This window comes from Drosophila takahashii, chromosome 2L, assembly GCF_030179915.1.
Source record: "Drosophila takahashii strain IR98-3 E-12201 chromosome 2L, DtakHiC1v2, whole genome shotgun sequence".
Lineage (NCBI taxonomy): Eukaryota > Metazoa > Arthropoda > Insecta > Diptera > Drosophilidae > Drosophila > Drosophila takahashii.
The window spans coordinates 3,729,231-3,751,074 of NC_091678.1; the positions used below are offsets into that span (position 1 = coordinate 3,729,231).

Here is a 21,844-nt window from a genome sequence, read left to right on the forward strand (position 1 = left end):
CTGTCACTGCACTTTGAGTTATCTACTTGGCGAGGGGTATTTCCGAAGAGGGAGTCTCATAGGTTTAAAAATTCCAGCAGTTTAAATTTTGTAAATTTCTTTGTAATTTTCGATTTGGGCTATCGAATTTAATTCGTTAAATTGTTTGTAAGGCTCTTTAACCATTAAATGTATTAGAAAAAGTACAACATTTATTTTGTTAGCATTCATGAAAACGACAGCTAAATTTAAGGACAGAAAAAAATAGTTTCTTATAGATTTATATATTTGTTTAACTTGAGAGAGAGAGATTCTATAAAGTTACATATGTCGAAAAGGGATTATAGGATTTTTGTCTTCACTAATGATATGTTTTATCAGAAAAAATATTAATAATGTTCCAATTTTAGTATTTTAGTATTTTAGCTATTAAGACTTGATGTTTAAATAAAATTAATTTACTTATTTTTTTATAATAGACCGTTAGGTTAGATATTTGGCTAAGGAACTTTCTTTATCCAGAGTATACGTGCTTCCGCAAGTGCTCAAATCGTTTGCTCTTCCCCCCTCTCGCTTTCATTAATGTCTCGACATTTGCATTTCATTAATAATGCATTTTAATTACGAACCATCGCAGTTGCAACAGCTCCTCAGTTGGTCGTCGTCTGTTTTTGCACTTTGTCTGCGGTTGGAATGGGGATGATATAATAAATATTTATAACGTCACGGGATTAAGGCGAAGACACCATCGCCCCATCGGTTTAATTCGGTTTCGATTCGGTTCGTTGGGCTATTTAAAATTTACAATTTGTTTATAAGGCGATTAATCTGAATAGTAGCCCTCTTCCATCGATTCTCTCACTCGATTTCCGCCAATGTTTAACGCTTCAGCGAATTTTCCAGCGTGCCGATGGCTTCGTTTTACGTTTTGCATAATTAAATCTATTTACCGGTCAGTCGCTGACTTTCCTCCCCCGAAGTAATGCCTTAAAACTCTACATTTATAACTCACACTTGTTACCTGTAAACTTGTTTTTCTTTTTGTTTTTACTTCAGTCTCTTCAGGCGGAAATGTTCGCTTTTCTTCGGGGCTTGGCTTTTGTTTTTTATTTTATTTTTTTCGCAATGACCAAGGCGGCGCCTTAAATGGCCAACACGGGTGACACAGAAAGCAAACCTTGGCAGTGAAAATAATGTATTGCCAAACGGTAGCTGGGCTTGCCGGTAAACTCCGAATGACTTGGCATAGTTTTCGCAGAGAAATTGATTTGTGTTCGCCTTTATTTTGCTTGTGGATGGCTTTTGCCGACAAAAAAATTAAATATTCTGAAGTAATGTTGATTTAGGAGGTGGGAAAGTTTACTTGCACTTAGCTCTTTAGCGTTTCTTCGACTTGTTTGTTTGCTTGCGTGCTAAATTTTTGTTTTTAGGTCAAAGAAGGTTAGATAAAAATGAAATTCCATTGTAAGTTTTGGAAGTATATTTATTCTTGCAAATTGTGGTTAGGGTACTACATAAATTTAGACAAAAATGTGAATTATTAGTTTTACATATTTGCATTTTTTTGCACTATAGATTGGTACTTCACTCTTCATAAAAAGCAAGCATCATATGCTGCGACATAAAGAATTCGCGCGATCTGTTACATAACAGCCGCATGTCCGTTAGCGTACTGTTAAGGCTTTTCTCAATATATAGGTGAAATGCTCACCTTCCGCAGAGTGGCCTTTCGATTTTCGGGCCGCTGTATATCAAAGGTGATCACCAGATCCTTGTCCACGCCCATTGAGGCACCAGCATTGTCGTACATTCCGCAGTAGTTGGGTGCCGAGAATACGGTGACCAACTGGCGTTTGGCAAAGAACTCGTAACCATCCTCGACCACCTGATGGGCCCGGCAAACCAGATCGAAGTCGTGCTTCTGGAGAAACTTTTCGATAACATCGCGGCCGTAGAGGTAGCTGACTCCTCGATCGCTGGGCGTCCAACCGAAACCATAGCGATCCGGATCGCTCCACAGCAGGTCGCAAAGCAGACCTGTCTCTGGGATTTCGGTAGGACGACCGATCGAGTCGATGTCGCTGAGATCCTTAAGCTGCGGACTGAGACCGCCGTGGCAGCAGAAAATCCTATGCGAAATGGTCGCTGCCACGGGCATGCAATTATAGCAATCCACAAAGGTCTTCCACAACTTCACCGTGTAGCGTCGCTTGCATTCGTCGAAGAAGCCATAGACCCGATTTACCGCCTGGGATTCGTGATTTCCGCGCAATAGATGAACATGCTTGGGATACTTGACGCGAAGGGCCAATAGCATAGTGATTGTCTCCACCGAATTCTTTCCCCTGTCCACGTAATCGCCAAGAAATAGGTAGTTTGTGTTCGGAGGATACCCGCAATGGTCGAGGATCTTCAGGAGGTCATAGTACTGACCATGTATGTCGCCCACCACACGAATGGGAGCCGATACCTCCAGTAGCATGGGTTCATTTAGAAAATGGTCACGTGCCAGGCTGCAAAGTTTGCTCACTTCTGCCTCGATCAGCGGAAGTCGCTGCAGTTTGCTGCGACGAAAGTTCTTCAGTCGCATGATCAAATCACTCAAATTGAGTATAAAGTTCCCCTGACCCTCGGTGTCCGTGTAATCTTCATCTCCCGACGTATTTTCCAGGAACAGTTTTCTACCCCGCCCTATCCATGCGGGCATCTTTTGAGTAGATGGTACTTACTACTTTTTTAAACTTTTTTTGTTTTAAATAATGAACTGACAGAAGAGAAAAAGCTGAATAACGCTACAAGTACAAAAAAATACTTATAAATTAAAGCGCTAGTCACAATTTGTCAGATTCATGAACATAAATAAATGATGACATTACAAACATTGATTTCTTAAAGACTAAAGTTTTTTTTTTTTAATTAATTACTAGTTTTGAAAAATGTGTGTATAATTTTGCTTTGAATTGCGTGGCAGATTTAATGGTTTTTATTGGATGGATAATAGTATCGTTGCGCTCATTATTTACCGATAATGTTAAACAGTAGGTTAAAATATAGAATATATATTTAAAAACAGTTTCACTTATAACAGTATATTTAGCATTAAATTTTAATTTAGAAATTGATTAGATAGTTCATAAATTTGGAAACCAATTCGAACTGAACGCACATTGTAACTTAATTGCGACAATAAATTAAAGTTGTGCAGCATTTGCCGGAAAAAGAGTAAATAAATTAGTGTGAATAATGTCTCTTGGCTGCTGCGACAAACGAGAAACAAGTTTTTCGCAATTGCTGGATGAGCGAAAAAATTATAGTTATGTTGCTGGCCAACGGAAACGCAGTTGGCACTACTAATTCCTTTTGGCCACTCTCGCTTTTTTTTTCTTTGTGCGGTTTCCTGCTGAAATTTTCCATTTTCTTTTCCTTTTTTTCTGTAAAGTTTTCAATTAGCGAGCTGTCGGCGGAAGTCGTACGTAAAAAATGCAAGCGAAAAAAATAGTTTAACAGCGGCGACGAAAAGGAAATTTCACCCACTTAACGGAAAGAGGTGGTGAATTAATTTGACGCGTCTTTCCAATTGATTTTCCAATTTTCACCTGCTTTATTTGCTTCTGTTTTGTGATTGCTCAGCGACGCTTGAAGAATTTTCGCAATAATTTCACAGCTTTGTGAATTTTCAAGTAGCAAAGTTTTGAGATTGCTGGTGGAAAAAAGAGAAAACCGATGACCGGGCGAAAAAGTTAGCATTTGTTATGGGCATAATTTAACTGAATTATTTTATGTTCCTTTAAGCCGCCTCTTGGATGTCTTATTGAGAAGTGAATTGTTGAGTAATTAATTGGAAATCGTAACTAATGGATTTCTTATGTCTTCCTTTACAGTGGTCGCTCGTACAGCAAGGACAGCGACTTGAGTTTAACGTGCAATGCCTCAACTCCGCGGGCATCTGTGTCGTCGGGAAGCGGATCTCCAAAGCTATTGGCTAACACTCAACTGCGTAAGTAGTCTAAAATTACTTTATAACATGCATTATTATCACTTTTTCAAAAGAAGTTTGGTGCGCAAAATAATTTGAGTCCCTAAAAAAAGCTAGAAAATGGTTATGTTAGGTCATCATCTCTCTGAAACCATTTATTCTGAAATCTTTATTTATGGTCTCAAAGCTGAATTTCAAATTTTTCAGTATTTAGACCACAATTATTACATTTATTATCTATACTAATTGATTTAAAATTTAAGTGCAGAATTTAAATAATTTTAATAAATAAGTATGCTACAAATTTCTAAAAAAATCCGATTCCAATTGTATATTCCCAAAAGTATGCTAAAAGAATTTACGATCACAATCTATTAACAAGCAGTGCAGCCAAGCAGTCCATGTTATGTTAAGTTTAACAGCTGTTAAAAAACGTTTTTTAACAGATGTTAAACGATGTCCACAAAAATGGACAACCTAAGAGATACAATAGAAACTCGCGCTCACCACAAAATAAACTTGGATTTCTCGAAGCGCAAACTTCAGAGCTGAACTGCTAAGTAGAATGCTCAAAGTTTTAAGCCGCGAACCGGCTTTTCATCGACCACCGAACCAAACCAGCTGCTGGCAAAGAGTTTTATTTCGTGGCAAAGAGCGGGAATGCGTGAGGTTGAAGTTGTGGATACAAAAGTATCTGGTATACGGTATGCGGTGGATACAACGAAGCGGCATTCAGTTGGCGCCGAGTTTTCAATGCGATAGTGTGCCGCTCGCTCTCCGTTCTTCGTTCTTCGCGTTCTTCGTGTTCTTCGTGATCTTGATTAGATCGCGTTTCGTGATCGAGGGGAAAATAATTACCAAAAGTGGTCATGAAAATGAAACAAGGCCCAAAGTGTTGTTTGTGTGATAGTGCGATCAGAAATCAATCAGTCAGTGTGTTCCAATAGTCCAATAAAGGCGCTACAAATTGCAGGCGGGTCAAGAGTCTATCACAAATGATTCAGCAACTGACTCCCCTAAAAATCGATTTTTTTGCACCCCTATTTGGTTTTTGCTTTTATATTAACCCATTTGTAAAACAGGTTTTCCAGCCTGTTCATAGAATGCCGGTTCGCTGGTGCTTTTATTTATTTTTTAAATGTGTGTAAAATGTTTTCAGGTGAAACAAAAGCATCGTCTGGCATTTCCAGACTCACTCTTGACCACTGAAACCCGAAACCCATCCAACCACCTTTGACTGCATTCATTTGGTTTTTTTTACCTCAAAAACTCAAACCTTGGCGTCATTTCTGTGTACTTCAAATTGGTATTTATTTCGCTGGTCCCTCGCTTTTTTCGTGTTGACACTGAATACCCAAAGTTTAAACGAAAAAAAAAAGAAACATGTACAATTTTCAGAGTAAGAATCGCATTAACGTGGAAGGCCAATCAATCAATCAATCAGTGGGTGCTCCCCCTTTCATTTCTCTTTTTTTATTTCTTCTCAGCCCGACAGAGAATTCTTCTGGGCTTTCCTTGGCCATAAATTATGTTGGTCGTAATCAGTTTTGTTACAGTTTGTGCCTTGGCTTTCTCACGAACTTTTGCGAAGCCGCAAAATCGTAGTTGCCTCTCTGTCCCTCCTTCTCGCCCCCTCTCTTTCTATCCCAGACCCGATTACCGTTAGCTTTTGTCTAGGAGAAGAATCCGCCAGGTGAAAAAAGGGGTGGGGAAAGAGTTCATTTACCTATGGCAGTTGGAAACGTGCCGCTCGTCGAAGCTCCGGGATCAAACTTCATCGTCATTCAATTGGAAGCTCCAAAGGGGGATTTCTACCCGACTTACCTTTACTTTTGTCCAGCTGCCAAAGCCCCGCGTAATGTAATCCCATAATGAATGATTAAGTCGGGGGTGATGGGATGAATATAATGATGCCGGGTTATAAGCTTCTTTCGGGGCTCACTTAGGTGTGCGGAATATTTGAATGAGATCACTGAGATCTAGTGACATCAGTAAGATGGGAGATTGAAGATTTGCTTCTTATTATTTTTGGGTAAATACAGGTAATATTTGCAAAAGAATTCAAGTGAAATCCAAAATGGTACCACTCCCTAAATAAATGAAATCTTAAAACTCACATCTTTTTTTAAGAACTAAATTCCTTATTTTAATTAAATGCAGAATTCCTAAGCTTAACTAAAAAGTTATGGGAAAAGTTCAACACCTATAATAAACCGAAGAACATTAAATCCAAGAGAACTATTAAATCCCTTATCCGCTTATGTTTATTGGAAAAATCATCAGTGGGAAATTGCCAGTGGGCGTAACGAACTGTTTCGCTGCAGAGGAATGTGTCTTAATGTTCTATATCCGTAAAGTCCGCTCAACGGATATTAGCCCTATATGGTTAGGCATGTTTAAGACTTTATTTATGGGTTCCGAACTGCATGGCTAGTTGTGGCATAGGGTTTTCTAGACTCTCTCACCTCCAAAGACGACACCTGTTTCCGGCCTTGTCTACTGGTTTTGATCAGGTCTCTTTGAGACCATTCCGCCGTTGGCTCTGATTTTTCCACAACTGGCTGCTGGGGCTATAATTTTCATCACACAGTCGACAGTTCTCTTTGGTCTGTTGTTAGAAAACAGAAGGCACTTCAGTGTGTGCGTTTGTATCTGTGTGCATTTCTCTCCGCTTTTTATCTGTGTATTTTTGTGCGGCATGAACGACTCTTTCTTAATTTTCACTTGACGTGCTGGCATGCTTTTGTGCTTTTTTACATTATTATTATCATATTTGCATTTTTTCAGCATCTCTCTGCTCGGCTTGTCTGCTGTCTCCTCTCTTTTTGCCGTGCATTAAATTATTATTTACTGTACAGTGTTGCCTCGTTGGGGAGGAAGATACTCCTGGGGTACGGTCTCGGTTTCAGCTGTTGTCTCGGCACGGAAAAAAATTCCTTATCAATAAAAATATAGCTATATCTGAATGTTAAAACTTAACTTTTATCTGAAATATAAAAAAAATTTAATATTTTACACAATTATATGAATCTTATTTGTATAATTTGGTGAACATTAAATTATTTTCGGTTAATAATAATAATTGTAAGTTTTTCTCAGTGTACCTGAGTCTGAAACGTCGGCGGCAACTTTTGTTTGCTTTCAGTTCGCTCTACCTCCACTTCTCCCTATCTCCCTTTCACTCCCCCCTTTCTTTCCGTCTCCCTCTTGCAATGGCGCTTAATAATTATGTGGGAAATTGCAAAATAATGCTAGACAGAAATATTTCTTTCATTTTCTGTGCTTTGTGTGTTTCGTTTCGTTTTTCTGTTTTTCTCTGTTTTTTTTTGCATTTTCCATTTGCTGTTTTTGTATAATTCGCTTAACTATGCGAGAAAGTGTTGTGGGCGTTATGTTGTAAAAATTATGCTGCAAATATCAGCAACAACAAAACTGTAACACCACCAACTAAAGCAACAAAATGAAATGCATTCAAATGGTATTGCGGCAGCTTTTCAATTTGCCAACTTGGCTCGAAGTGAAGGTTGCGCAAAGGAAAAAAAACGGAATTTCCATCAAGGAATTTTTCAGCATGAAATGACGCGAGAAAAGTCTTTCTAAAGAAAATGAAAAGATAAAAAGTGTGGGGGAAATTAAAGGGAAGAAGTCTCCAGTTAAAAGAAACTCTTTAGCCTCACCCGCAGTTATTTTTTTTAAACAAAACTAAGAGTCTTAATATTTAAATTCTAGTCATTATTAGGTGGTTTATATTTTTCATCAATAAAAATGAAAGTTTCTACTAATCCGAATAAAAGATTAAATTACACCGTATCTAATTTTCTTAGATCAGTGGTCCGAAAACTTTCCTATTCCTTAAAGTCCTATACCCTTTGGCTATAATTCGATTACCATAATTGCTTGGAACACCCAAAAAATTGATACCCTTTCCAAATCCAAAGCAATCTCACCTCAGGAACTACAAAAATATATAGGTATATCTTTAGATAGCTGTCAACTTTCACTTGATATTTTTCAATCGATGCAATCGTTAGGTGTATTGTTGTCTGACTTTTTTCAGCTTGATTATTTTTTTTTTTTGCATAATTTCCTACGGCTCTTGATGTTGTTTTTGTTGTTGAATAAGAAACGAAGGCGAAACACTTTTCATTTTGGCATAATGAAGCGCTTATATGCCGTGAACATGTGCCTGCCAATCACAGAGACCAAAAATGGTCCGCTAACCGGGCCAAAAAATCAGCTGTTTGTTTGCCGGCCAAACAAATTTTTGCTCTGGTCACTGAACCAATTCCATTCGGAGCTAACTAAACTGGGCTGCCGATGTGTTGATAATGCTAACGAAGATTGAATTGGCTGGGGTTGTTATTGTTGCATGTACCATATATCGCATTTCAATTCTAGCGTGTCCAAAGCGGTTGGAACTCTTTTGCTGCTGTCAGTTTTAACGAGCTGTTTAAATAAAAATAAAACAGGAGAAATAAAAATAGAGCATTTAAGGTTAGTTTTTTTTTTTGATACTTTAGTGAATTTAGCGGTGAAATAATAAATAAAAAAGAAACTATTCCTAGCTTCAAACATTTTACTTGACTTATGCCCATTTTACTACTGCATTTTAAAGAGTATTTTCTTATTCACTCACCATTGAGTTTTCCATCCCACGATTCACCTGCATTTCGTGTTTGATTGATCGCTGCATTTAAAGCCGAACGTTGTCTTCTTGCCGACTTGTTAACGAGTGAAAGACAGGGAAATGAGATGAGACCCCCGAATACCCGATGCTTTTAAGCTCTGTTCAAACAACATCAACTTGATCACGCATTCGTGGCTAATTTGCATATCGAACTAAGTCTTGACTGGTCAAATGGATCCGCTCTTCGCGGAGTCGTATGCATTAAGTGCCCGATTTTCAGCTTAATTCAATAAATTAATTGTGTCGTTAGAGACGCTCAACTTTTACCACGCACTTCCTGTGGGCCATGTGCACGTAACTCGGGTTGCTGGAAAAATTATAGTGTAAGTGCTGGGCAGACCGACAATTGTCATTCGGATGGTTATTTAATGACACAACCCACTGGCCCCGCGTTGGGCGCCAAAGTTTCTTTTTGGGGGTCGCACGTGCGGTCGCTTAAAAAATATTGCCAGACAACCGGAAGCATTTCTCGTGGGCCGTCGTCAATAATCACACTCGTTAGAGGTCCAAAACATAAATGAACACTCAACAAACTTTATTGTTTGTCTAATGGAAATCTGGGGGACTGTTTTAACAGGTGCCAAACAAATTGATGACCGCAATTCGTTTTGGCTTCCAAAGTGACGAGGCAACTCTTTGTACTTTGAGAAAGCGCAGCGTATGGATCACAAATCGAATGGATTTGGCTTCGCTTGTTATTAGATTTTGAGTTTGATTTCTAAAATTAAGTAGTAGTTCCTCAACTGCATCTTTAAATCTTTGCCACCTCTTTTTCACCGAAATTGGCTGGGAAGTTATTTACCTTTGTTTATAGTTGAATACTGAGAAGACAAGCCTTTGTTTGTTATTTACTCTTTTAATAAGAATAGAATTGTCAACTGAATTTGCACAAATAGACCAAATTAAGGTGAAGCGATGATGACAGCTCAATTAGACAACAAATGAGGTTGCTGTCGTCACCAAAAGAAGACGGCAACCTACTGAGGAATTGTAAATTAGCATTTGCACTGTCAAAATGAGGCAAATGTTGCCTTATGAAATTCACACATTAGTCTAGTGCATAAAACAACTGCAGTGCAGACATCATCTCGTGTGTTTGTATTTTGCACTGAGCACTGAAAGAATATTTTCAAGGCATTTAAATGACATTAAGTCTATTGACTATTCAGCTGCTCAAAAAAATGCAGTTTTATTATTCATATTATTTAACATTCATATTAAAAAGTATACAAACATTAAATATGCAAAAGTGTTATGTTAGTATCCACTTTTTTGTGCCATTATTTAATGAATATATTTTTAAAACAAATTGCCGCCACTTGCTCGCCGACCGCCAGTGGAAAAAGTGTGCCACATGAAAAAGAAATAAGGAAAAATGCGCTGGCAAAAGAAACTGAAAACCCGAGGGGCAAACGACAGCGTTTTAAAAATAAAATTGCATTATGAGCGCATTCGCATTCGCATTTGTATTTGCCATTTCCCCATTTCGTTTTTGCAGGCAATAAAATTATCCGCGGGATTGCCCAACTGTTTGTGTACTTAGGGCAATGGAAAATGCAAATGGAAACTTTATTAGAAAATGCAAGCTAATTAGGTTTTTTATTTGAATATTTTATTCGAATAAATGGGCACTAAAATGTTTGTATGTCTTTCAAATTAACCTGTCGATTATGCATGCATATCATTATTTATTTTTTAAATGTTTTAGCAGTGCGTTCTTTACAGAATTTCCCTTCTTTTCCATTAGTCTATCTGTTCTTTCGGCTTTCTAAAATCATTTAGAGAATATTAACCCCATTTCAAGTGGCTTAGTGAATCATCATTGAGTTATCTTTCCATTGTGGTTCTTATATACTTTTCTCATTCATCTAATAGTTACAGGGTATTATGCTCATTCGCTTTGAAAGATATATTCCGATGCCTATATTTATATTTTGGCCCAGTGCCCTTTTTGTTCAATTTACTGGAGCAAATACCGAGAAGAGTAAACATTTTAATGACATAATTTTGCAATTTTTACCCAAAATCAGAATTTGGGTTTACGACTCTGACTCAGTAAATGCCGGCTGAAATTTGTCTGCAGTTGATGCAGTTTTCCACAGTTTTTCACAGTTTTCCGCAGTTTGCTGTCAGTTTAACGATTGTTTATATCGGATCCGCGGGGGGCTAGCGGTCAGTTTTATTTTGGTCCCGTTTGCAGATCATGGGTGGAGTTTTCTTTTACTGTTTTGCATGCTGGTGATTTTTTAATGGGTGCACACTTTTTATATTTATGTATGCCACATTAATAAAAAAAGAAATGTGGAAAATTTGTATGTATTTATTTTTGCATTGGTGATTGTTAATTTTTATTGCCGAGGAGTCTGTCGTAAAATATCTCTTCGGGGACAGTGAACCCATAGTTTACGATAGTTGCTCGCCCCATAAAAATCGTGGCCCATTGCAGAAATGGAACCCAAATGATTTGTCGTAATATTGGGAACAATATTTTTTATGTTCGTCATTGAGTGAGGTTTAAAGATATTAAATTCACTTTTAGTATTTTTGTATGTCCTATCAAATGAAACGGAATCACAATTTTTGATAGTCTGTATTTGTTTGCTTTGTCTTAAAAAATTTATATACTTACTAAATATAAAACTTAACAAATATTCAGAAACAGTAAAGCTATTCACTTAGTTTAAATAAGCTTAAAATAAGAGCATAAAAAACAAAGATAGTGCAGGTGATTATCTGGAAACTCAATTTAGAAGCTCCGTCGTAACTTTCCTCCTTTCGTTTCAAAATTTTCGCTGCACTTGTCTCGGTTAAATTATGTAGATTTATGCCCACCTCCGCCTCTACGTTGTCCTGGCTGGAAAGTTCCTTCCGAACGCCTCCAACTCCGAGCCCGATTAATTGCTTTTGCAGCTTCCGTCGCTTTTCGCCCGCTTTTCACCCGCCTGAGGAAAAGCTTGCCAATGAAAAATGTTTAAACGCCCACATGGCGGCAACGGCCAACTTTTAATTGAAAGTCATATTCAATTTTTGCATATTAAATTAAACGGGGCCCGCAGCAATTGGGTTCATCAGCTGCCATTGGCAGAAATAAAAAAATAAAATAAAAATAAAATCAAATACGGCTGCCACAAATACAACATCGAGTTGCCCTTGAGGACTATCCCACAACTTCCGTTTCACATTTGTTTTTTTTCGTTTTTGTGGTGGAAAACTTCCGGCACACGAGGCATGTGACATTTGGTATTGAATGATGTGCCAAGTCATGTGAATTATGCTCCCCAAAGTTTTCCAATCGACTAAATTTGGAGGCAACAATAAAATCGAATGGCGCTCAAATTCCCCTCAAACATTTGACACCTTTTCTGTTGCATTTCGGGCTAATTATAGTTGGCCTGGTCGGATTGACATTTGCAGGCCTGACTAAACTCACCAAACTGACTAAACTAAAGAGGGCGCCGATGCTATTCATAGGAATGAGGTTGTGCCCGGTCTGTGGGATATTTGTGCCCAGTGATCCAAAATTTGAAACCGGGTATGATAGATATTTGGTGGCCATTTCATAAAAATATTATTATTTTATGAACATTTTTTATAGAAATGTAATATAATAAAGTATTTTCAGTGCTGGGATTAATTCTTCTAATTTTTTAAAAGCCTACAGAAAATAAAAAAATAAGTGACAAAAAATCTAAAGGGATTGGTAGGTATAAATAATTTAATTTGGAACGCCATGTTATGCAACTTGTTGTTGTCTAAAATATTTAACATTATTATGCGATTTCTCATTAATCCGATTTTGATTTATTCAGCAACCATAGGATATTCTCAAAAAAATGCGCATATCTTTACCACTGTGCCAGCATAAATTTCCCTTTTTTATTCAAACCACTGGGAAACGTGTGTCTTTTGCACCGTTTTTTCCACCAAGTTGTTTTTTGTGTCGCTGTTCCACATTCAAATGCTCTGCCACAAATCATAGCGTGCAATTTGTCAGCTCATTTCGGTTTGGGTTTCATTTTGGCCCGCCTTTGTTAAGTTATGATGACATTCAAACCTGTCAGCAACTGCCTTGCAAAGTGGCAAAGAAATTCGGCGCGGGGAGTTGGCATTTTCCTACATTTTCCTACATTTTTCTCTGCCCGGAGATTTATTTGGACTGTGTCGCAATAGTTTCTTGGTCGTCCATGCACCTGCTGTGCTTTTCCCGCAGCCAAAAAATCGGGGTCGCTTTGTCGCATAGAGCGTCTTCTGTTTTCTAGATCATTTATCATTCTTGTTGCGAAATTTCAGCCTGCAGTTAGTCCAACAAACAGGAGCATTTATTTTTGCACTCACAAAATAAACCAAAGGAAAACTAGTGGATGGATTTTGTGGTCAAATCTTTAAATACCCTAGAAAATAAAATATTTCTTCTAAGAAAAATGGAAATGAAATATTTTGATCTGTATAGAAAAGTAAAAATCAAGGCTGTAATTTATATGAAACTCTTATTATAAATTATAGAATGCAATTTCAATTACGACCTTTCTGGAAGGGTATAATAAATTGTTGCACTAGAGCTTACGCGCAATTAAATATAAAATGCTTTTCATGTCTGGGCTATAAAATATTTGTCTATTTCGGATTTGTGTGTCTAGGTTGTTGGCATCGTGAAAACTTTTAAACGCCACTATTCTTTTTTAATGCGATTCTTGGAATACTTTCGCTTGTAGTATGTGGAAAATGCCATAAAATTGGAGCGTCACATCGTTGGGCGCCATTAACAATAATTTAATTAAAACGGATTACAGGGCCAAAAAAAGACGAGAGGATTTTGTGGGGGAGTCAGTTTAATGAGGCGGCTAATTGAATCGGTTAATGGCCGCCAATTAAATCTAACCATTATAAATCCATTCAATGTCAACAGCAGAGGGAAATAAATGGAATAAACTACAAAAAAACTAACAGCACTCAAAATGTCAACCTTGTGGTAATCATAGAGCAAAAGTAGTTTTGCAAAAAATAAAGAGGAAAATATTACAAAAAGTGAACAAAGCAAAATGCATTCAAGCGGCAATTGTCAGCGACATCAAATTAAATTTGCCGCCATCGCCGACGTCTGGAGATTGTGCGCGGGTGTAGCAATCGAGAGCCTGTGAAAGTGAAATTTGAAGTCGTGATATCGATCAGAGCGGGCCAACACACGCTCAGGAAAACTCTTACGCGGATCAAAGGAAATTTATACAGAAAAGTAAAGAAAAAACCCAGTCGAAATGGGGGCCCACAGTTCCAAGGAGAAACTGTCGCGTTCATATTCCGAGCGCTATATCCACAGCCAAATGATCGAGCGCGAGCGCTTCGGCAGTTTTGGCAAGCGGGCCTCCAAAGGCCTCACAAAAGGTGAGTTTTCGGGGAATTGGGGAGGAATAAGAAAAATGCTAATGACTTGGATCGTTATGGGATAAGCCCACATCGGAGGGCTTTAACTTGCAATATAAACAAAGGCAGAGTTGTGCAAGCATCAAGCAAACTTATCTTAGAAATTACGGTGCTATAATAAAATATATTTTAAAATATTAGAACATTTTTTCACACTGCCTTAAATTTAATATTAAAATCTTAAAACAAAAACCAAAATTCGCATACTTAAAATTCACTAAAAATTGAACAAAACACACAGTCATATCCCCTAACCCATTCACATATTCCATTTAGCGTCAGGAAACGTAATCCTTTGGCCATTTTAAGCCTTTTCTAAATTCCCACTGCTGTATGTGAAATGCCACAAAAGGATTACGTGACAGCGGGGCAACGCTCTTCGCAGATAAAAGTTTTTCATTTTCATTTGGCCTAAGCCCCGCGTGCAACTTTTATTTCCATGTCCATGTCCAGCGCAATTAGCCGTCAGCTAAAATAAAATTTATTACAACATCCAAGCCGCAGCTGCTTCTGTGGTCGAACTCGACTCGAGTTGGCAATGCATTTTTCCCGCTGGCCTTGTTGATTACCTGGCCCTAAAGTGGCTAATCTGGCCCACAAATAGTGGCTAACAAGTGCCGAGTGCCGGACAACTGGAACCGAAGATGGCCAGACCGACAATAGGAGGTCGTTAAGAAAGGAAGCCCCAAGTTATAGCGTGAATTGAAGTTGATTAGTGCGGCGTAGGGCATATAAAATATGATTGATTACTAGATATTTTTCGGAAAATTAGATTGGACTTTAGGAGAAGCAAAGAAAGTTGTCTAAAATACGATTGAAACTAAGCTATTGAGTTAAAAAAAACTTAATAAGATGAGTATAGAATTAATACTTTCGAATGTGTTATAATTTAACTTTTAGTATAAACTGTAAACTACCAAATATAAATATATGCCTAACTTTTATACTAAGAGTTAAAGAAAGTTAAACTATGTTTTTTTTTGGTATATTGTTTCATGTTTAATAGCCTTCTTAAATTTATTCCAACTAATATATTAAAAACTTAATTTCTTGAATTAAGAAATCGCTTTGTAGAACTGCCTTAATTAATGCTCTTAAGAACTAAAGTGCACTTCAGAAACTAAGCAACTAAAAACTAAAAGCGGGGTTCTTCAAATCATATCCGGTGCCTTTCATCTCAAACTCGAACTCCTCTCCCGTTGAGAACTAATGGATGCCTGCACTGGCATAATATAATTTCACCCTTTATTGTGTACATACATTTATCGCGGGGCAGGCACTTCAATTATGGAAACGCTTTGTTTTAATCCACAAAATGTTAAAATGCAAATAGCGTTTCCCACCGAAAGATAAAAAGACCCCCAACTGTTTTTTGGGGGGGATGGGAAACAAGTGTGATTTTGCCTTTGAGTTATTAAATGGGAATCCGAGTGCATAACTCAATCCAACCCAGACACTTTAAAGCTTTGCGTTTCATGGCAACGTGTTTGCGCATAAATTACCCATTCGCATTCGCATCCGCATCATCCATATATTGATTGCAGGGAACGACAGAGCATTTACCAAACCATTTTGTTCATTTTCTCCTCTTTTTTCCATTTGTCTCTTGCAGGAGCTGCCAAAAAGCGTGATGTGCGCAATCTGAGCATATCGCCAACCGATCTGGGTCCGCCACCGAAAACTCAGCAGACGACCAAGGGACAATCCACGCGCAACAAATCATCAGCCACTCCCACGCCCACATCAATACGTAAGTCCAGAATTTCAATATAAATATTTTAAGTATGTCGAAAGCCTAATAGTTGTAGCTATAAAGCTTCGAGGTGCGAAATAATCGAGTTGGTCCTAAAGTGATTTATTTAAAATATTTCTACAGAATTATTAGGGTTTGAAAGGTGCATAAAAGTATGTAGAGAAAAATAGATAGTCGTGAAAAGTAATGTTGCCTATTTTTGTAAACCTTTTTGAGAGTTTTTAAGAACATAGTGATTTTAAAAATATTTTTAAAACTATTATTTCATCTATGAAAGAGTCTAAAATATTTTTCACAATTTTCTATTTAAAATACTTTAAAATAAGAGTAGCTAAAAAGTATTAGACTTGAGCTCTGTCATTTAAACTCCCATGAAACCTCTGACATCTTTCTTACAGCTGCAGACGTAAAACACTTTTTACAGCTTCTTGGAAGCCCCCCTTTCAAAGGTGTCAACTTTTGTCAAGAACCGCCCTTTGCAACGCCCCATCTCTTTTTTCTTTTCCACAAGAGTTATACACGTTTAAATGCGAAATCATCGCTCAGGTGAAATGCTCAACTTGTTGCCCTCAATGAATTGCTGAATCTGTCCACCTGGCCGATCCGTTCTTTCTTTTCTTTTTCTGCTAACCGTAAAAGTGTCGTATCTTGTCGCTGGTCCAGCCATGAAGTCGCTATATTTCAATTGAGGGCGTGTTTTAGCTCCCAGTTGGTGGAAAAACAATTTAGCGCTCCATTCCCACAGTAAGGAAAATTGTGAGGAAAAATCCATGCCAGCTGCATTTAAGCAACAGCTGTTGCCGAGGTGACATTTTGTCTACAGACTCCTCGCAGCTTGCCCCAAACTCCTGGCCAAATCTGTGCCATATGTGTGCCTTTGAATTCTGCGCAAATTCGGCATCGTTGACTCATTCCCTGTGAGTCATCATCGGTCCCCCATCAAGTTGGACTGAATGTGGTAATTGATTCGGTGGAAAAATGCCTAAAGTTACTGATTGCTTCATTGATTTTGAAGAGATGTTCAGGGGGTATCAAAAGCTGTTAATTCTTGAGCATTTAATATTACCTTTTCCTTGAAACTATGTTTTTCAATTACAAACTTTATCGAATAAGGTTTAAAAGTAATCAGAATTATTCAAAAGACATGATTTTTCAATAAAACAAAGTTTAAGCAAGGTCAAATAAATAAATTAAAAAATGTTCTTTATTTATTTCTTTTACCAATTTAAAGCTGCTCAAAATCAACAATAAATTTTAGCATAATTTACATGTCTGCAACGTATTAATTAAAGCATTTTTGCCACATGTTCAATTAACGAATTTCGAAAGCCGAGTCTCCATTATCTTTCTTTTATAAAGTTCATACTTGGCCTATTCTTTCGTGTAGAATTTCGATGACCTCATAATTTCCATTTGTTATGTTGATGGCAAAGTGGGGCAATCGAAAGATGAAACTCAGTAAATCATAGAGTATAGAATAAATATAGAACTTCGGAAGGGATCACTCTTTGGAGAATCTGTATTCAATTTCCAGTCATTTAGCATGACTTTTGTGCGGATTTCATTATTTTGTTTACGGTCGTGCCCCGGGTCATGCAAATAATGTTGGCAGGCCTGCATAAATTAGCCTTAATAGGGAAATTCATTGTGTTCGCCTGCCGAGATGCTGCTAAATTGCCTGAAATGTCGCAGGGCTGTGGATACGATTTCGCTAAGAGAATGCTGGGGCATTGCATTCTATTTATAAGCAAAGTAACTGGCAAAAGAGTCTAATTTAAAATTACTTTTACCCCGATCGCTGTGATCATTGTGCAGGGAATATGCAGAGTGAACATGCTTATCGCGCCATTTTCACATCGACTTCGGGGGGTTGGGGTTGGGGGCAAAAAGAAAAGCATGAAAAACGATGGTGAAACGTGTTTTGCATACTCAATGGGGGAAAAACAAGCTTTGTTTGTGCTTTTGGATCACGCTCTCGGCTGGAATTTCTTGTACTAATTAAGATTTATTTAGCCAACATGCAATTTCTTGCAATTAAAGCCCCCGGAGATTAATCAAAAGAGCAGTATTCAAATCGGAGTGCTTTTCATTCTAAGCAGTAGTTTGTTTTCTTTTTTCTGCAAGGGTATATCTCTCAAGACGTGCCTTAAATTCTTTCAGCTTGGGACTATCTCTACTGATAAGCAGGAGTTCTATTAGCACAACCATCATGAAGGCAATTGGCCTATAATCGCCATAAACCATTCCGTATTCACTGGACAACTCGGTGGGGCAAACGTGCTGGCTTTGAGCCCACACTAAACTCTTTTTAACCCACGTCTGCCGGTTGGCTTAAAGAAAACACCTAAATGATTATTGGCATAATTGCGCAAGATCGATTGAGTCGTCGGCACTTTCGCACCTCAGATTGGCTGCCCACGTACTTAAATCGAAGAGTTTTGAAAGCTATCCGAATCCGAATTCAAATCCCAATCCGGTTACTCGATTTCTGGAGCTCTCCATGGGTGGCACTCACATAGCTCCAATAAAGTTCAGAACTCTCGTCTGACATTGACATTCGTGGCATTGTAAACTCTTGTATTTTTTTTCCTTTGGCCTGCACAATTCCATTGTTTGTACTTGCCCGGTTTGTTTTTTTTTACCGCCTAGACTTGTACTAGCCATTTATGGCTTCTGGCGCTGGTTTGTTTAGTGTTTTTTTTTTATGTTTTTTCCTTTTTGTTTTTGCGGTTAGCATTGAAACCGAAGCGGTGACAAAGCGGGCTAAAAAGATTTCAGCACGAGCGGGAGAATTACGGAGGCAAAATGGGAGATACGACAGCTTCTCGGTTCCCCAGTGAGGTCAATGGTGGACAGTACTACCTGTATAGGAAAGCCAAATTATGCTAATTATTACCTGTATCGTCTGCAAGACCAAAGAGAAAAAATGCAGAAGCTGAAGAGAATAATTTAAGAGAAATAAACTTAAGAGTAAAATGTTGCTAAAGAGAGATCTTCAGCAACATCAACTGCTTGCTTACTCTTTGGCAACATTTTACTGAACTGCTTGCTTGTTTAAAATGTAAATGTAAAATGTAAATGTAATAAATATAATATTTAAAGGAAAGGGATAAAACAAATAAATAAATTAAATTAAATAGTTCGTTTTAAAGAACTATAAACGTTTAATTTACATTTAAACGTTTCGTTTTTAGTACTCAAAGAGACCCCGCAACATAGCAACATCTGCACTGCTTGCTCACGCACCTGCCTTTTTACGGCCTAAAACAGGTGTTTCTGTTTTGGCATTCTTTCCCTGTTTTGCACCTTGTGCACCTTTGCTTGCAATGCAAACTGGTTTTCTTTTGATTTCATTAATTTGGTCAAATTATGACATGCTGGGCGGCCAGCGCTTTGGTTCGGGATCGTTATTTCCTCCGTTGAATTCAGACTTAAGATTCAGATTTTTGCCTTTTCTGCGCTCCCTGCCATTGGGCCGCTCAAGTGCATTGATAGCCGGAAAGCGGTATATTTTTACTTGTTTTATCATATTCATTTGACCTAGTAGACGTGGCAAATAAAATCTGATCTGAACTTAAAAAACACGCCTCGAAATAAAGAAAATACATCAGAATTTTTAGCCTATTTCCACATTGATAAAGTATATTTTAGATCCACGTTTTTATTCTTTTTATCATACTTCGAACGCGAGGAGGGGGCCGTTCGGAGTGAAAGAGATTAAGATAAAGATGGGTTTGCGTGGATTCTTTCGTAAACATTTCGGCAGTAAAAATTTAATTAAAAGTATAGACGATAGCAAAATAATTTATAAGGAGAACGGCGAGATCAAGAGTACACCCTAATATTTGCAAATCCTCTGGAAAATACTGATGAATGATTTTCCCTCTTATCATTGCAGATAAACGTTTAAATGGCACTTTGGGAGGACCTGCGGCTACTACAACACCCCTCAAAGGAGTGGCCACAAAATCAGCAGCCACAAACAAACAACCACAATCGGCGAAACTAAAATCAACCACGATTATTAAAAGCTCCTCAATTGCCGGCGTTTCCGAGGGTAAGTGTCAATGGGGGAAAAAATTATATTTCGTACAAGTTAATTACGCGAAGGGAAATCGAAATTGGAGCACTTCGAATTGATTGTAACCCCATTATATATTTCCTATTTCCCTTTTTTTCGGTCGATCGAAAGACGCAAAGTGAAAGCATACGAAATTCAAGTTTACTCCAAATCAAATTAATTTTTATCTGAACGTGCCGCCAAAGTTTTTTGTCTGGCCAAAAAATTAGTTACAATGGAATGGCACAATAGCTAGCTGACGGTTGCAAAATGATCTCGAGGGGACAGTTTTTGGGCTTAAGAGTTGGCCCAACTTTTGTAATTAATATTAAGGCAGCTAATTAGCCGTTTGGGAATTAGGAGGAGAGCTAGTGATCCAGTGAGCCACATGAGCTTTGCACATCTTGCCACCTGTTCTGGTGTCAAATGCGTAGCACGCCTCCAAATGATTCCAATGTGGGTTCAGTACTCGCTTACAAAATATATTAAGTATTTATATACACATCAGCCAGCTTGGCATTAAGGTTGGGCACTCCGAATGCCACTAATAGGCGGTGATTATCTTTATGGGATTCGTCTATACGACTTGTTTAACTAATTTGGGCTTCTTCGCCTGAGGTTACTGGCTAGGGTAAATTCTAAAGCTTGAAAAATATCGAAAGTTTTCTATTTTCCGATATTTATGGTTTTTTTCCTTCAAAACTTTGATATTATATCAATCAAAAATATCGAAAATATCGATATGTTTCAAACTCTAGTATATAAGTAGAAAGGGTGAAAATTTATCGAAAGTTAGCTATATCTAGATATTTAATAGGCGTTTTTCCTTCAAAACATTGATATTATCGAATTTATATTGCGAAAATATCGAAAATATCGTTATGTTTCCAACTCTAGTATATTCTACATTCCAAATATAAAGGCCAAAGAAAAGGTAGATAAGAACAATATTCGATTTCTATGGATATTCGATTCTAATGAATAAAAACAATTTACATTTTGTGGTAATATTACACTTTATTCTGCATCGTTAACTTTCAAGTTTGACCATTTAATTCAATACCAGCTGCAAAACTCCCCGACTTTTCTTTACCTATCAATTTTGGTCTTTATCTCTAGCCAGTTCAGCAGTTGAGTAAGCAAGTGAATTTACTGGTTAACTTTTATGAGCATATATATATATAATGCTTACATAATCGTGAGCATGACCCCCACTTGGCAGGTGGTTCTACAGCACTCACACACTGGGAGAATTCAGCCCCTCGTTCTGCGCACAAATGTCACAACTTGTTTATGCCGCTCTAACGAAATTCGCTTTGATGTTCAGCGAGTTGTGGCTGTGTGCTCTTTGTTCTTGTTTTTCATACTGGGCGTTGGTGTACGCTCCACTGACCCCCCAAACACCCTTCGCCCCCACTCGTGAGCCACTGCATCGTGTTGGCTTATTTGAAGTTAAATTGTTTGTTAAATGTTTTAATGCGCCTCCCCTGATTTTCCCCCCTTTTCTGTGGGAATATTAGCTCTGAGCAGAGCTCGAAGCCATCACTTTTCACCCACACACTCTTTATGGCGCTGAGTTTGACTATTTTGTTGAATTTTATTTATTGCTTTCACACCATCCACTTTGGGGGAGCGATCAATTAAGTTGTCATTTAATTTTGATTGTGCGTGATTGTGGCCCGCATGTGAAATGAACATTGGGAAAGTTATAGACGAAAGGCAGTGATGATTTACGAATGCCCTTCTGTAGTTTGTGATTGAAAAAAAGTAAAAAACCTAAAAAAAAATATATAAAATGGTTTTACAGTATCGATATTTTTGATATTTTCACAATATCGTTTCGATAATATCCATTTTTTTAAGGTAAAACTGAAATTAAATATCGGAAAACAGCAAACTGTTGAAATGTTTTCAAGATATCTTATTTTTTATTTTTTGAACTTTCAAAAAGAAAGGATATTTTTTAGAAGC

The 21,844-nt window shown here is 37.7% G+C and overlaps 2 protein-coding genes across 2 annotated transcripts in view; one reads left to right on the forward strand and one right to left on the reverse strand.

The window, feature by feature from the left end:
- Nucleotides 1-21,844, forward strand: part of toc (toucan) — an 89,311-nt gene that overhangs the window by 45,431 nt on the left and 22,036 nt on the right. The window contains exons 4-6 of the mRNA XM_017148522.3: nucleotides 3,861-3,976; nucleotides 15,673-15,810; nucleotides 19,712-19,870. Of these exons, the coding sequence (XP_017004011.2) occupies nucleotides 3,861-3,976; nucleotides 15,673-15,810; nucleotides 19,712-19,870 (413 nt within the window). The remainder of the gene's footprint in view (nucleotides 1-3,860; nucleotides 3,977-15,672; nucleotides 15,811-19,711; nucleotides 19,871-21,844) is intronic.
- On the reverse strand, nucleotides 1,461-2,763 carry PpD6 (Protein phosphatase D6). Its single transcript, XM_017148470.3, has one exon. The coding sequence runs from the start codon at nucleotides 2,684-2,686 to the stop codon at nucleotides 1,667-1,669; it is 1,020 nt and encodes a 339-aa protein (XP_017003959.2). The 5' UTR covers nucleotides 2,687-2,763; the 3' UTR covers nucleotides 1,461-1,666.

Coding starts and splice junctions, on each gene's coding strand:
- PpD6 (XM_017148470.3), bottom strand. CDS start 2,686: ATGCCCGCATGGATAGGGCGGGGTAGAAAACTGTTCCTGGAAAATACG.